This window comes from Euwallacea fornicatus, chromosome 36, assembly GCF_040115645.1.
Source record: "Euwallacea fornicatus isolate EFF26 chromosome 36, ASM4011564v1, whole genome shotgun sequence".
Taxonomy (NCBI): domain Eukaryota; kingdom Metazoa; phylum Arthropoda; class Insecta; order Coleoptera; family Curculionidae; genus Euwallacea; species Euwallacea fornicatus.
In genome coordinates, this window is record NC_089576.1 from 1,055,672 (window position 1) to 1,071,525 (window position 15,854).

Here is a 15,854-nt window from a genome sequence, read left to right on the forward strand (position 1 = left end):
TTAAAAACATGAAAACGTGAATGTAGTCCTGGCCAAAAATAGATGAACAAAATCAACTTAATATAAAAAATAATACAAACTCTTGTTATATTTTCAACCAAAATACAACAAGGGGATGGGTCAGTAATTGGCATAACATCCCGTATTATTACTAACTTCGTTCCATTGTCTGGGCATTGATTCTATAAGACGTTCAATAATGGACAAGTCCATCTAGTCCAGGCGTCTTGCAAAGCTGAGAATAGCAGATCTCGATTTGTGCAAGTTCGTGCCCTAATTTTGTTGTCTAGGGTCTCCCATAGGTTGCCTGTGGGATTTAAATCCAGAGGTTGCGAGGGCTACGTTGTGACTGGGACCAATTCACTCTGCAAAAGTCTTTTAAAGAACTCTGACGCGTGTTTAGGGTCGTTGTCGTGTTGGAAAATAAATGGCAAATGCGTATTTTCCTCGATGAAAGGCAAAATTGTGAGTTTTCAAAGCATTTTTATACATTAATCTGCCCATTATTCCCTTAAATCTACATAGTGGGCCCATTTCGTATCACGAAAAAACATCTCCAAACTGAACCTCCACCGTGCTTTACAATAGGTTTTGTATACTTTGGCACGAAACGAGTATTAGGCGGAGGTCGTCCATGTGTAATGCTAACTGAAGAGATCGAATTAAACTTTGATCCATCGTTGAAACGGACACGCTTCCACTGTGCAATTGTCCAATTTTGTCGTCCTTTAGCAAATTGTAATAGGGCTTTAATTTTTTTTTGTTTTTTTTGACAACAGCGGTTTTTTAACTGGTCTTCCGGGAAATAACTTAGCCTTTACTAGCTTAGGCCCGATCGTCCTAAAAGTTATTGAACGCAACCCAATTTTCGCAATTTTGGCTTTTATTTTATTGGAGAAGAGAAAAGGATCTGGAACGAACATCTTCTTAATGGCCCTAGGAAGTCTCTCGTCAACTTTTCCGGGTCGCCCCGGCTTTTCTTAAATTGACACTTCTCCCCTTTGATGACACCTTCTAATTATCATGTTTACAATAGATTTTGCTGGTTCGAATTGCTTCGCAATCCGACTGGCTAACTCCTGCATTTTTACCGGTTAAAACACGCAATTTAAGATCTGCGGAAATATCATCACCACGTGACACTTTTTAAAACTCAACTCACTTTTCACTATTACCGCATGCGCCAAAGACATGCGCTTACGAACAAATATTCCAATACTAGAAACGATTTGGGTGTTTTGTGAGTGCACTGTCTCTTCGCTTTTCCCAGTTAGATATTTAGTTGGTTATTTAAGCGAAAAATTTTATTTAATTCGATACGGGGCTTATAGTATGAATTATTGAAAATCCTATATTTTTTAATTATTCATCCACTTTTGGCCAATATTGCATATAGAATTTCCAGCATAAAATGACGTGATCTACCTCCCATATCAATTTGGCATTATAATTTAAAAAACACCACATAGATTTACATACCGTTAAAGCTGCATCCGTGTCCATATATCTGAAACGCCCCACGTCAATGGACAAAGGCTTCTGAGCTCGCATGAGCATAAACAACAAATCCCTTTTTATCTGCTCCCTTTGGTCCATCCAGTTGCTTTCGTATACTGCGTTTGCTACGTTTTGACTCTAGGAATATGAACAAGACTATTTCCAGTAAAATAATTGATCCTAACCGACCTCCACGATTACTTCATTGGCGCTCCACGCCAGGGCACCTAGGTTGATAACCAGTAAACATAGGTACATCAGACTGTAAGGGATTTCAATTATCGATTCGACCGAAATGATCTGTAGAAGAGCACCCGCCCCATGGAGTGATTCCAGGGCCCATTCTAAAAATATTGTATTTTTGATGGCTTCGTTTAAGTCTTTAACGAATCTAAAATCGGTCAATTTTCGGCTAAAAGAAACCTCTCTGTGCACTTTTCCTTCTTTACCGAATTAGAAATTTGTGTTCTAATATCAGACGGCGTAAAGTGGTTTCGTCCTCACTTCTTTTCCCATTGAAACTAAAGCATCTCCTCACGTTCAGCTGCAGAATTCGCAAGTGTGTGGTAGAAAAAACCATCAACGTCTGCAAAGGAGTCTGGGACGCGCAGTTGAATAAGAACCCATAAAACGCTATTACTACGTTGTAAATTGTCACAATTAAATCGTGTTTTTCTTTATTAAACGGGAACCACAACTCGTACATGAAATGCTCATTCACCCCCTTGGCATACTTTACGTACAGGTTCAGGATAACAAACCATAAGATACCAAAACCACTGCAGGAACACTGGCAAAAGGTGGCGATTTTGTAATATTTCACTCGACTCAAATATATTGAGACCATGTGTTTATCCCCACTATTAAGAACTTGTTGCTCCCTCTCGATAACGACTTTAAACATGTGAGGAATTCCATTTTTGAGGAAAATCATGATTTTGTAGTTAATTTCCAAAATTAAGATTGTTAACGTTATGAATGTGTAAAGCTCCGACATCGGATAGTGGCCCCACATTTGGAACAATCTTAGTATCATCGATATGTTGTAGGAAACATAAGCGACCTGAACAGAAATTGAATATGTAAAATAGAGTTTTTGTAAAGAACGTTGCTGAGATACGGGAATTTTCCATACTCCTGTGAGAAGCATGAAAAATTTAGCTACTTTGTAAAGGCTTATTGCCATATCCTGAAACACAATGTGGTTAGAATTTTGAGATTTTTGAATATAAGATAACTCACTGCAATTGACTTCTTATAACTGTTTTGTTGCTGCCCAAGTGAAGTCCTGAGCCAATTTCCCCCACCGAATCGATGTTTTTATAAACCGCTTCATGGATGCCTTATAAATTTATAATGATAAGATCTTTGTTCTGAAGCAGTAATTAGTACGTAAATAATCACTATTTATAACAAAATAAGCTGAAACATGGTGCAATTATCCATTTTCTATCTAATTTTCCCATTTTTTAATTTAATAGGCCGATTCGAGGTCGGGCCACAGGTGTTTTGGGAAGTAGTAAGGCAAAAATTCCATTATTACATATTTAAATGCAATTCTCCGTTAACGCATGTGATAGCCTGAAGTGACCAACAGCAATCTTTTTAGAATTTGCAAATCATTGAAGATTAGTTGGAGCTTGTGGAATTTGCTACTAACTTTTCCTTGGCACCTAAATCTCCTACAAACTCTCCTCCTACTGCCATATTCTCCCCATTTTTATCGGCATTTTCGTCTCATCTTCGCTTGCCAAATTCGCTTTAATAACTCTTAGTTTCTACCAGACCGACGACTTTCGGTGTAATAATCCATGCAGCTATAACGTTCGATATTAAATTCAAGGTGATCCATCGAACTACCTGCAATTCTCTTTTAAGAACACCATTGAAAGGTTACTCATCACCTGCGTTTGCTCCAAAGTACCAAAAATTCAAAGTTTATGAAGGTTTTTAAGGTGTTAATATGTCAGGATGTCTTTTTTTAATACAACATTTTACATAGCACCACAAGAATGATGGTGGCAGTAAATAAGTATATTGAAGATTTTGCCAACGATACGTAACAAAAAAGTAATTTTCTCTAAAAAAATAATCGTTTCTAAATTCTTCTGAAAACAGCATAAACACCCAAGGTGTTTTTGGCTGACTGCCCATTGAAAGTGCTTACAGAACGAGGAAAACTGAGAAAAGCCATTTGGTATTCAGCCATTTCATTCAAGATCTAGTGATTGAAAATATTTTCAAAATGGCGGCACTTTCGAAAGTACCAAAAATTCATACCAACTTTGTTATTTTAAACGAAATCATTGTTTTTTTATGATTTTTATTGAATTTCAGGTCCACCTTGTGTAGTATACTGCTAATCTAAAATATCAACTTTCAGAGATAAAAATGGTTTTATGTAAAAGTTGGCAAAAATGTTCTGTGTAAAAAAATTGTTATAGTGGAACTAATAAACAAAATTTTACCGCTAGAAAGTCAAAAAATTGCTGTTCATTTTTTATTTTGAGAATTATTTACAAAGTGGTTTGCAAAATAAATTGAACTAGACCGACACGCAAAAGTGCCAAAAAGTCACTTTCTTCAAATGGGACACTCCATACTTTATTGCACGAGTTAAAAAACCATTTCAATTATGTAACATTTTTCTATTCTTACATAAGAATTGTGTTGAGTTATTTAAAACTGTTACGCGATTGAATGCAGAATGAAATGGCCTTTTGACCCATTTAATAAAATATGAATTGTCCCAATTGAGGAAAGTGACTTTTTGGCATTTTTGTGTTGGCCTAAGTCAATTTCTTTCACGAACCATCCTTTAGATAATTGTCGCAATTGAAATTGAGAAAGTGCAAGAAGTGCAAATTTTTAACTTTTTATTGACAAAATTTTGTTCTGCCTTTGTCAGTTTCACTGTAAGATTTCATTATTTCACACACAACAAATGTATATTTGCAAGTTGACACTTTAGATTAGCGGCATATTGCACAAAGCTGACCTGAAATTTAATATGGAATCATAAAAAAAACATAAAACAATCATTTTATTTAAATTAACAAAGCTTTCAACAATTTCCGGTATTGCCGGAAGTGCCTCTATTTTAAAAATATTTTCAATCAATAGGTCTTGGGCTCAAATGGCTGCAACCCAATTGTACTTTTCCATTTACACAAATAAATACCTTTAACCAGCACTTAGCCAAAGGCACCCTGTGAACACGTGTGATAAGACATTCATATGGGCAAGGCATAACTGCTAGATTTTTCTGAGAATGGCCGAACACCTGGTCAAAGAACCTTCAATATAATTTTAATTTATTATAATTTTATAAATGTGATACGATTAGGTAAAGTTCGTTAAATAATTGTTATACCTGTTTCCTATGGTCAGCGCTGTTAACAGATGTGTTATATAATGTTGTTTTATCATTATGTCCGATTGGGATGATTAAAACATGGTTTTGGTTCTAAATTTAGGTTTATAAATGTCCAATTACCGGAAAGATTCCATAGATCGTGTGAAAAAAACAGTTGAAATTTGTAATATAAATATTCATTGGTGATTAATGTTTGTCAACTTGTTATACAATCTTCGAACAAAATTGGTATAAAAGATTTTGGGATTTGCTAAGGAGTTCAGTGTTGTGAAATCGAGCAGAGAAACAAACAAAGAAAAATGGCATTAAAGGTAAGTAAATTGAGTGTTTTTGAGTGCTGCGTAAAAATGTCTTGTGTTAAAAGTTTAAACAATTAGTTAACAATTTTTAAGTACGTGAAAACCTAGGTACCAATAACACAAGAAAATGTATATTTGATAATCATAAAGCCCTCGATACTTTATGGTTCAAATTTATCTCGTGATTTTTAGGTCGTCATTCTGGCAGCTACTTTGGCCTTGGCTACAGCCAGCAACTTCGAATCATCATTTATTTCCTCCCCAGTGGTCCCTTCTTCCTACTCTGCGCCCCTAATTAGCAACACCATCACACCCACCTTTGCTAGATCTTCATTCCCAATCAGCCACTCCGGTCCTACTTACTCAGCCTACAATGCCCCAGCTGTGTCTGCCTACAGCGCCCCAGCTGTCTCTGGCTACGGTGTTCCAACAGGGTCCTCGTACAATGTACCAGTTGCATCAGCTCCAATTGATTCAACGTACGGTGCGCCGTTTGAATCAGCACCAATTCTTTCTTCCTACAACACCCCAGTAGTTTCGACCTATAACGCCCCAATTGCTTCAACGTTCAGCAGTTCAGCTTTATCTGGATACGCCTCCTCGCACAGTTCTGTGTATGCGGCACCGGCTGTATCTCCATACCGTGCCCCTGCTCTAGAACCTTACGGATCTTCTTGGTAATTGAAATTTGTGCAAATAAAACATCGTAAAATGTACTTATTGGTTTTAATAAATTTTTAATTTGGACTTTTGATTATACAAGTAAACGTTCAGTAACTTCGCGTATGTCGAAAGAATATAGTAATTGAATAACATGCAAAATTTGTGTAATTGATGAAGGACTCTCGTGACCACTATTTAGAGTAACTTCAAGAAATCTCCGACGTTCATTTCGATAAATCTACACTACTCTTCTACAACCGCCAAGAAGAGTTTAGAAACCCCCCACAAAACCTTTATTATCAAATTATCATAGAGCTCGAACAACCTTAGGACCATAACCTGCAGAACTTAAGGCTAGAGATGAATGGGTAGAAACAATAAGAGTAGCCCTATTAAGGCGGTACTTCAGGAACGCCACACGTCACTGGTGCCGGTGCTGAGTCAGCTGCAGGAGATGCGTAGCCTACAGTTGACGAGTATGCCACAGGTGATGCGTAACTTACGATAGTGGCTGCATTACCAATGGGGGATGGTGTTGTATGTTTGGTAGCAGCTGCATGGCCAATAGCAGTTGATGCATATGCAGAAGCCGAGTTAGATCCGCTACTGTCATAGCTTGAAACGACTGCGCGGCTGACTAGGCCAAGAACATCTCTGGGGGGGTGGGGGGTTAAAAATTACTCCTGCGTCAGCTAGAGTAAGCGTAACTATCAGAATCAGCAAATAATAATAATATTTAAATTTTATTACGATTAATATTTTTTTGGATTTCGGAATTTGCTTACTCTCTCTGGCATTTTTTTGAGTTGCTATTGTTTCCGACGATGGGAAACTCACACATTTTGAAACCGGACTCAGGCGTTTTATGTCCTTGTGCCGTAATAGTCACCATTAAGATTGACATCTCCAAGACTTGTAATTCATAAATGTCACACAACTGAGACCTGATTACTAAAAGGTTTCTGGTTTTTTAATAACTGCTTATGTACTATTAAACATTAAAGCCCTAGGTAAATTGCTCTTGATCTTCTTCATGAGAACAATCCTACCAAAAATACTTCATAAGAACACTGACAACTTTAATTTTGTCAGTAGACACATGCAGGCAGAACACTAATTTAACAATTGTTGTTGCTCAGTTAATTATATGCAAAACGAACTTAAAGTTTTCAACTTTCTGATTACCACACTACCCCTTAAGTAATCATCCAATAAATCGGTTCTTTTGTTTAATTACTAAGTCGATGTGTTGGCAAATTGATCCAGGCGTTATCAACATTTTACGTATGTTGAATTTTTCAGTAGCGCTGCCAAAAGTATTTGTTTGTCGATACAAATTGTATTTAATGTTTAGTGATTCGATCCAGAAAAACTGGCTACAGAGTGAATATTAAAGTGCAAATAGCGTAAATTAGCAAAAGTTAATTAATATATCACCACCTTTTACGATTATTCGGTAACTCTGTAATATCGGCAATACCTACATTTTTAATGAACGAGTCGACCGTGATGCGAGCTCCGCGTTTAGCCTACAAGATTTTTTTGGGCGAAAGTTGATTCCACGCCCAAGGAGATTCGACCACCGTATCCTTAGCAACTTTTGTATAAAATTGAAACATTTGTGCAGAATTGTATCAGTTTTGAGAAACAAACCGAACGAACAACAATGGCTTTCAAAGTAAGTGCTCAGAGATTATCAAACATCAAACTGCAAGATAACTATGGACACAAACGATATTAATCGATTTTCTCCATTAGCTCATCGTCTTTACCACTATTTTGGCCTTCGCCAACGCTGGTTTTCTCCACCAACCCGCCGCTCTTTCCTATTCTGCTCCAGCAATTACCAGTTACGCCGCCCCAGCCATAACCAGCTATGCTGCCCCAGCCGTAGCTGCCTACTCGTCCCCAGCTGTGGTCTCCAAATCGGTCAGCTCTACCTACCAGAGCCACCCAACTCAAATCGCCACCAGCTACGCCGCAGCTGCTCCCATCGTCTCGAAATCCATCGTTGCCCCAGCTCCAGCTTTCGTGTCAACTTACTCCGCCCCAGCCCCCGTTTTGGCTAAAACTTACGCCGCCCCTGTAGCCACCTATGCCGCCGCCGCCCCAGTTGTCGCCTCTTATTCTGCCCCTTCAGTGTCCAAATCCGTGATTTCAACCTACACCACCCACTCAGCACCCTCTGTAGTATCCGCCTATTCTGCTCCTATCTTAGCTAAGGCATCTCCAATAGTCAGCAGTTACTCTGCTCCGGCTGTAGCCTACAGTTCCCCAGCTGTGGCCGCCTACTCTACGCCATTTGTAGCTAAGGCTGCTCCAGCTCTGGCTCACTCTGTGCCTTCTGTGGCCTACTCTGCTCCAGCTCTGGCTCACTCTGTTCCTTCTGTGGCCTACTCTGCTCCAGCAGTGTCCTACTCCTCTCCTTCTGTAGCATACTCTGCACCCTCAGTAGCCTACACCGCTCCATCTGTAGCGTACTCTTCCCCAGCTGTAGCCTACTCTGCTCCTGTGGTGACCAAAACTATTGCTCAACCTGTAGTATCCAGCTATGCTGCCCCCGCTTGGTAAAGATGTGATTGCGCTGTAGACAATTTATTTATTTATTTGTATACACGTTGGCAAATGACTTTGAAAAATTATTGTAAATAAATTTGAAAGACATTTGTTGTAATCTATGGTTTTATTGGTTTTGTAACGTTAAACAAGAGTTTTTAATTCTCCTTAAAACCCTTTGAAAATTTTCAAAATTCCTGGTAGCTTTACTAGCAAGATTTCCATAGAAACGAGGAAATCACAACACGGCGTTGGTCAGTTTCTTCATTTTCATGGAAATTATCTTGAATCCAAATTTAGAAGTTCAAAAAACCGGGTCTTTTTGCCCTATTCTTGGGACTATGTTTTTCCTATAGTTACTGTTTATCTACCACTATCTTCGGTTTTACGTTTCAGCATACATATGTGGCAACGTTGCCATATTTATCATTTCTTTTGCTAATATTTGTCACATCGATTTTTTAACACAGATAAACGCTATTTAACTGCCTTTCGTAAATATGAAAAAAATCTTGTAAATTCTTTTGAAATTTCTACGAGTTTCTTAAAGACTTTTTAGCCCCCGAGGCATTTTACCAATGATTATTGAAATTTTTGTTTTACCTCACCGAATCGACATCAAAATTTTTAAAAATCCTCTGGGAATCCTACGAATTTCAGCAATATGGTCTTCAAGTGAGATTTCATTCGGGTTTCTCTTCGGGAGTTTGTCTCTGATATTAAAAATCTGAAGAGCTCAATAGAACTCTAAAGAAGATCTGTGAACCTCCAAAATACTTTTGCAATTTTAAATGCAGTTTCTTTCGGGGGCTTTCGCTGGATTCTTATCATATATTCGAAAATTTTCAGAAGCCTTGTAATTTTCCTCAAAACTTCTGCGCATGCTCAGAAAAACTTGTATATATACACACCAAAAATTCAGTTCGGGTTTTTTTTAGTAAATTACGTGAATTAGCCACAATGCTCGTGTTCCAGAGCTAAAACTAGGTAATAAATTTCTGCAGATTTCAACGAAAATTAATTTTGTTAAAGAGAAATATATGATAGTTTCGAGAAATAAAATTTGATTTTCAAGGGCTGCTCGAGATATCCCAATAATTTAGTGACGGCACTCCATTTATTTAGTTCATTCACGATGCAATAACCATGAGCAAATCAACCTAATCGACCGTTGATATCCTTTAACAGGTAATGCAAATTGATCTTGTATCAAATGGATCAAGTGCAAAACTTGACAACCTCGCTTTTTGAATTTGCTCCTCCACTGTGCGCTCGGGCCAATGAGAGGAAGATAAAGATCGGAGAAGGATTAATTATCTCCATTCAACGGATATGAAAATTAGGACAATATCGCGATATCAGCAATCAATAGAAGAGTTTCGTATGTTTTTAGAGGTTTCTGAGGTTTCCAGAAAAGAATGATGTTCATTCGCCTCTTTGTCAAAATTTAAAAATGAATCAAAATGCCAATTTTGCTCAACGCATTTATTTTTCATTTGTAGTCCGTGAAGAGAGAGAGTGAGCGACAGAGAAAGATAGAGGGGAGAGGGGAGAGAGGGAGGCAGAAAGAAAAAGAGAAACAAATTTTGCTATAAATTTGGAATTACCTCTAAATCTCCCAAAGTTAACATATGAGAGTAGACTATGTTTAATTTATCATCATAGATTTCAATTATTTCCCACATTAAAAAGATAAAAAATTATTATTTTTTTACTACTTTTTTAAAATAATTTTTTCACTGAATTAGATAAATAAATTATAAGTTTTTTTCATAAAAACGCTAATTGAACGAGTGCTATTTCGTAATTTAGTTATAAACTGAAAGCAGGTTAGTTCCAGTTACATTAAATATAGTCGCTCAGATAAAAGAGGAACCAATAACAACAATGATTTGTTAAACGTCTTCAAACACCAGGTGGAATCCCTCTCTAAACTGAGTAATCCCAAATTTGAAATCAATAAAAACAACAAAAATAATTGAAAACACTATATTAAAAAAATAATAAATACAAAACTACAAACATCCAGTCAATCCCAAATCTTGCTTTAATAGTGATATTCAATGCCATATCCCTGGAAGTTAGTGTGAGCCACTAAACCGGCAGGTGAATAGGCCACTGCAGCCTTAGCCACAACCGGTGCAGAAACAGCTTTGGTTAACAACGGAGTTGGGGCTCCGTAAGATAATACTGGGGCGGGCGCAGAGTAGGTTTTAGAGATAACTGGAGCAGAGGCGAAAGAGACTACTGGCGCAGGTGCTGCATAAGTCTTGGTAACCAGGGGAGCGTGCGCGCCGTAAACAACTGGTCCTGGGGATGCGTAGGATAAAATTGGAGCAGGTGCAGCATAAGACTTGGTGATAACTGGAGACGGTGCTCCGTAAATCAGTGGAGATGAAGCCCTGGCGATGTACTGAGCTGGCGCGCTGTAAAGCGCGGGAGGGATGGCGTCGTTGGTGAACCTGGTGTCGTATTTGCGCACGCTAGAGTAGGCACTGTCGATAGCTTTGGAGTAGGTGGAGAGAGACTGGGCTCCTCCAAGGGATCTGGTCAGCGACTGCTGGGTGAGCCCTATGTGGGGTGTTTGGACAGCTACTGTTGCTGGGGCAGCATGGTAAGCAAGTGGTTGAGCTGTTAAAAGAGAAAATTAACAACTTGGTGATGACTGAGCCATGAATAAAGTACCAGCGATGGTTTTGGTGACGGTCAGGGGGGCTGAAGATTGTTGGAAGTACGAAGAGCTAACAGCTGGGGCTGGAGAGTAGTGGAGTTGTGGCTGAGCAAAGAGATCTCCTGCATTTGCACAAGCGAGGGTAAATGCGAGAATGACGAACTAAAAATAAAAAAATAAAAATATATATATATATTAAAATTATACTAAAGGATTTTGAAACTTACCTTAAGGGCCATGATTGCTGAGTAACTTTAAAGGAATCACAATGAAAATCTCAATGGGACTAACGTGTTGCTTGAAATTTCACCCATTTTATACCGGCTAATCAAAACCCGAAATTCACTCATATGATTCCCACCCATCATGCAATTCGGCGCAAGCATCTTTCCCTCTCTTAGCTGTAGTGGTGACATATCACTTTCCCTTTCTATATGGTGATCTCGTTACAGGTTACCCAGAAAGAAAAATGAATAAGACAATAATTATTATGCAATATCATATATTAACGCTCGTCTCGTTTTAAGAGTCATTCTCCAAGAATATTAAAAAATTAACGTATTGTAGAACGACCTACGGCGGGCTCCCTACTTTACGAAAGGACCTCACGGTCCATTTGAGGTATTCTGGGTTAAGGTCTAGGTTAGGGCGGGTTTGCGTTCGCGATAATCGGTGTTCTTTTAATTGGATATTTAACTCGACAGAAATCTTATGTAATTTCTTGTAAATTATTTGAATGCTATCCAGTAATCATTCTCCTTGCTACAAATCAGTCTAGACTATCAGATTTTTATCCATTTGACTCGCACTACTGTTCGCTGCTATGGGTGTTTCAGCGGTGTTAAGTGTTTCTTCATTGCTAATAGCCAATTTTTGATCGATTTATCATTTTATCAAAACGCTGAAAGAGTAAATGTCAGTTTCTCACAAAATAGTGGTTTTATCACCACAATTTCTTGCATGCACCACCCAGAATTTTTGCCATACTTAAACAAACCGGTTACCCTAAAACCTTGGTAAAAATGTTTCACTCTCGAAGCCTCTGTCCCAACACAAAGGTATCGTAAAATCTGTGGAACTACATGTATAACCGATCCCATTTTAAACATAGGTATAATAAATCAGACCCATAAATTTTCAATACCTTCACGATAAATATTTGCGGCCCTCATTGTTTTGTTATAATATCAAAATGTGTAACATGATTTTGCAATGGACCCCAAAATTATATAGATGTATGTTAATAGATCGCCATTGAATGTGAAATTAATCGATTCCAATTTGATTCACTTGTAGTCTCGTAGGTGATGTAACTCTTGTAAATCGATTTATTGAGTGTGAAGAATGTGGAGATTTATGTGCGGGCTAAGTGTACTGCTTGATTTCAAGGCGATAAAATTTGATCGTCATTATCATAGAAGTCACTGGGGCAATAAGCACCTCACTGTCAGTACTAAAAAAACGATAAATAGGTAATAGAAAAAAAAAACAGATTAATAAGGATTAGCTTTATTCCCTTCAATAGCAACACGTATCAAATCGTTTCCCAAGAAATAATCACTGGCTACGATGTTAACTTCGTTGAACCACTCGTCTCTGACCCATTTGGTTACTTCTTTATTGACCTTCTGGGCCAATTCCCTCAAGTTGTTTTTCCGAAGAATAACGTCCCACGGCTGAGGCGTCAACTCAGCCATCAAGGCCCACATTGGGTTGGTGTTGCTCTTGTGCTGGTACAGGGCGCTGTAGAGGTACTCTTTGAGGGTCGGCAGCTGGTTAGTATCTCCCCAGAACTGTTTGATGGGATGCCACAGCCAGGGGGTATCTAAAAGTGAGAATGGGGATGCTAGTTTGAATAGGCGAATAGATGATTGACGTAGTGCGTTAGAGCCAGGTATGTAGGAAAATAAGTTTTCATGCAATTATACCGATCACCATTATGTCCAGAAACTGATAGAAAATTACTCTATTACGCAACTGAAAATGTTTTTCTTGATATTCACATTCGTCCATAGTTTCCAAAAAACATTTGAATTGCAACATCATTATGCTAAAGTATAAAACCTTAAAGACAACATATTAATTATCTCCGATATTGAGCTGACGGTTCACATTATCATTGTTCCTACCGGCTCAAACACACTAAACTTCTTCATATTGATTTGTTTTTACAAATGGGCAGAAATCCATTTTAAGTTCATACAACAACTGTTCGCAGAGTATCGGTCCGATTTGTTCTCATATGAAGTGGAACCTTTCTCAAAAATTTACGAACGTAGCTCTTCATATGGTGCAAACGCCGTTAATTAACTTTACTATTGTATTTTTCATTGTGTGAGATAATAAGAGTCTTACGATTGACTGTTGATCTATCTGCATACGAGATTATAATGCTCTTATTCTGCGACCAAATTTCGTTCAGCGTAGGCCCACTTCCCGCCTGCAGTCCCGACGGAATAACTGCGAAATCTCCAAGATAAGCATGTAAGATTTCGGTGAACCTATTGTGCAATGCTCTGCTGAAATTAGTGGGAAACGGGAATCTGTGAAAATCAACAAATATGATCTCCTGCGGCGCTAATTCCGCAAACTTGCGAATTTCCTCCAAAATCGGCTCTATTTTCGTCACCTTAACGTGATCGTGGTAGATGTAAAACCTGTAAACTCCTATGCATTATTAGAGCCTCTTTCAATACCGACAAGCCAAAGATTTACCCTCCTTCGGGAACGAAACCAATACGCAGGTCCAGGTATCTAATTCCATAGACTAACTGCCGCCACACGCTCTGGTCTTGGTTCAGAACGTACCCTTCAAAATAGGAGATTATCCCTTTGTGAGATCCCGAATTGTGTGTGCCTGGAATGAATAAGTTTCCTATTTTTTTCCTGCCAAGATACTGCCTAGAATTGTGACTATTATTAGCTCAAATAAATATTAGCAGGTTGCATAAGACCTGTTGTCAAACATCCATGTGGGTTGAATTTCCAGACACCTGGAATCTATAATCATTTGATACTTCTTGGATGATATCCAGAACGGCAGACAATGGGGCCCCTCGTCGGCTCTCGCTTCGTTTCTGTCGTATTCCCATTTACCTGGCAGCCATGGCTCCCTGAATTTTATCCGAGTTTTGTAATATCCTCCAGGATAATCCAGAGCTCTTATTTCCACCAATGCTCGCTGGTCTTCCTAAAGGCAGGAGTTTTATTGCAAAAAGTAATTATTGGGAAAAGTATGTACATCTCTAGTGTTTCTGTTGGTCAACACAATGTAATCTGGATAGGTGAAATTGTTGCAATTCTTGGTGACCCAATTCAGTTCTAAATAATTGTCTTGCAAAGATGAAACCGTGAGGTGGACTTTGCCGCAAGACGCTAATGTCGTCTCAAGGGCTGCAAATGGAAGGTATCAAATAGATGGTCAGGATCGAAACCCGACAAACACGATCACGAAAGGAATCTCTTCTTTATCGTTCATCAAAGTGCGAGAATTCGTATATTTTTTGTTTTATATATACATTCAGCATAAGTGGGCATAACTAACACCAACGAAACTAATTAGTGACTAAATATGCTGATTATTTAATATAGATTGTTGAAAATTAAAAACAATTCACACATACTGTGTCTGAAAGTTATAATTAGATCTTTTTATCGTGCTATTTCATATTAATAAATACAACATTTCACGAGCTATTTTGATGATTAGAAACGTTGTTCTTGTGGCAAATTGATTCTATAGGGATACATGTACATGTTTGTACTTTGTTGTGTTGGTCTAATGTCCAATTGGAGGTGCCTCACAGGAAAGGCAAAACTTACTAAAGCTCTCCGAACATAACAAGAGAACATCGCAGAGATTACATCTTTCACAGATTCTCTATGAAAATACGAAAATTTAATTTACTCTTTCCCTAATTTTCCAAAAAAATTATTTTCAATCAAATAAAACCTTTTCTCATCTGTAGCGGTCAATACCTACTCTCCGGCACTGAAGCATACACCTTGACCACTTGCACTACCAACGTAAAGTACCCAATGAAATCGAAAGTGCCACGCATTCTGCCTCTGTATCAAACGACATCACTTTCTCCAGAGTCTAATTTTGATTAGAAACAAATTCACCAAGTTTTCAAAGCTCAAAGACGCGTATTTCTTTTTGAGCAACCGATTCACAACACGAACCCAATGGTCAACCTAGTGTCGAGGACCTAAATAGGTAGATAACTAAACTAAGTGAATTAGTATAGTTTTATTCATTGTTTGTTGCGTCGGGAATGTACGGAACTGAGATGAGTATAAATTATACCGGGGTGTGAGCTAAATTAATGTGGTAACTACGATTGATTGGATATCCTGAATCTGGAGTCTTCACAGAGCTTCATTCTATTGAGGAACGTGTTCTCAAAACACCTCAAGCTACAGTGAAGGAACGCGACAATTTCCTTATTTCTAATCATTTTTTGCAACTTTTGAACCTGCGCAGGTATTCGCCATTGAAAATTTGCTTACTAAGAATCACCTTCTCCTTTGTTTCCTTCCAGTCCTTGCTGCGGGCGAAAAAACTGTTTTCACTCCTTCTAGTAATATCGCTGCTTTTCGCTGTTAGGATTTAAAGGTAAACATTTATGTAATAATTAAAGATTTGTCATTGGCCGGATGTCTTACATGATGGCCGAATATCAAGTGAGTCATTATTCATTTACAGCGAAGTGTGGAGTCGAGAGACTACAAAGGAAATTGAGCGTTATTAACTCTCGCGAAATCTCTATTATAGATAAAATTGAGTTAA

At 38.2% G+C, this 15,854-nt stretch overlaps 5 protein-coding genes across 6 annotated transcripts; 2 read left to right on the forward strand and 3 right to left on the reverse strand.

The window, feature by feature from the left end:
- Positions 1–1,362: 1,362 nt before the first annotated feature.
- Positions 1,363–2,683, reverse strand: LOC136348956 (odorant receptor 10-like). The gene is made up of 3 exons (XM_066300156.1): positions 1,947–2,683; positions 1,687–1,888; positions 1,363–1,635 (listed from the first exon to the last, which is right to left on the reverse strand). Exons 1-3 carry the CDS (start codon positions 2,681–2,683, stop codon positions 1,363–1,365), a joined length of 1,212 nt encoding a protein of 403 aa, XP_066156253.1.
- A 2,362-nt stretch (positions 2,684–5,045) lies between these two features.
- On the forward strand, positions 5,046–5,974 carry LOC136349001 (vitelline membrane protein Vm26Ab-like). Its single transcript, XM_066300240.1, has 2 exons — positions 5,046–5,184; positions 5,365–5,974. Exons 1-2 carry the CDS (start codon positions 5,173–5,175, stop codon positions 5,851–5,853), a joined length of 501 nt encoding a protein of 166 aa, XP_066156337.1. The 5' UTR covers positions 5,046–5,172; the 3' UTR covers positions 5,854–5,974.
- A 1,511-nt stretch (positions 5,975–7,485) lies between these two features.
- LOC136348971 (cuticle protein 16.5-like) lies at positions 7,486–8,488 on the forward strand. The gene is made up of 2 exons (XM_066300178.1): positions 7,486–7,513; positions 7,594–8,488. Exons 1-2 carry the CDS (start codon positions 7,502–7,504, stop codon positions 8,404–8,406), a joined length of 825 nt encoding a protein of 274 aa, XP_066156275.1. The 5' UTR covers positions 7,486–7,501; the 3' UTR covers positions 8,407–8,488.
- A 1,884-nt stretch (positions 8,489–10,372) lies between these two features.
- Positions 10,373–11,491, reverse strand: LOC136348929 (cuticle protein LPCP-23-like). The gene is made up of 3 exons (XM_066300119.1): positions 11,290–11,491; positions 11,077–11,224; positions 10,373–11,022 (listed from the first exon to the last, which is right to left on the reverse strand). The coding sequence occupies exons 1-3, from the start codon at positions 11,299–11,301 to the stop codon at positions 10,439–10,441; spliced, it is 744 nt and encodes a 247-aa protein (XP_066156216.1). The 5' UTR covers positions 11,302–11,491; the 3' UTR covers positions 10,373–10,438.
- A 1,049-nt stretch (positions 11,492–12,540) lies between these two features.
- On the reverse strand, positions 12,541–15,312 carry LOC136349063 (PI-PLC X domain-containing protein 1-like). 2 transcript variants are annotated; one of them, XM_066300350.1, is made up of 6 exons: positions 15,041–15,312; positions 14,304–14,455; positions 14,017–14,252; positions 13,778–13,963; positions 13,418–13,719; positions 12,541–12,887 (listed from the first exon to the last, which is right to left on the reverse strand). In XM_066300350.1, the coding sequence occupies exons 1-6, from the start codon at positions 15,060–15,062 to the stop codon at positions 12,556–12,558; spliced, it is 1,230 nt and encodes a 409-aa protein (XP_066156447.1). In that variant the 5' UTR covers positions 15,063–15,312; the 3' UTR covers positions 12,541–12,555. The 2 variants fall into 2 exon arrangements, with proteins under 2 accessions (XP_066156447.1, XP_066156446.1); XM_066300349.1 differs by having other exon boundaries at positions 15,045–15,311.
- Positions 15,313–15,854: the final 542 nt, after the last annotated feature.

What these genes read in the sequence shown, in the direction of transcription:
- LOC136349063 (XM_066300349.1), bottom strand. Translation starts at nt 15,123, where the DNA reads ATGCGTGGCACTTTCGATTTCATTGGGTACTTTACGTTGGTAGTGCAA. An exon ending in CCAACAGAAACACTAGAGAT is followed by an intron (nt 14,253 to 14,303) that starts GTACATACTTTT and finishes TCCTGCCTTTAG; the next exon opens with GAAGACCAGCGAGCATTGGT. An exon ending in AGATAGATCAACAGTCAATC is followed by an intron (nt 12,888 to 13,417) that starts GTAAGACTCTTA and finishes TCTCACTTTTAG; the next exon opens with ATACCCCCTGGCTGTGGCAT.
- LOC136348929 (XM_066300119.1), bottom strand. An exon ending in CGTCACCAAAACCATCGCTG is followed by an intron (nt 11,023 to 11,076) that starts GTACTTTATTCA and finishes CTCTTTTAACAG; the next exon opens with CTCAACCACTTGCTTACCAT.
- LOC136348956 (XM_066300156.1), bottom strand. Translation starts at nt 2,683, where the DNA reads ATGGCAATAAGCCTTTACAAAGTAGCTAAATTTTTCATGCTTCTCACA. An exon ending in GAACACAAATTTCTAATTCG is followed by an intron (nt 1,889 to 1,946) that starts GTAAAGAAGGAA and finishes GACCGATTTTAG; the next exon opens with ATTCGTTAAAGACTTAAACG. An exon ending in CCAATGAAGTAATCGTGGAG is followed by an intron (nt 1,636 to 1,686) that starts GTCGGTTAGGAT and finishes TCATATTCCTAG; the next exon opens with AGTCAAAACGTAGCAAACGC.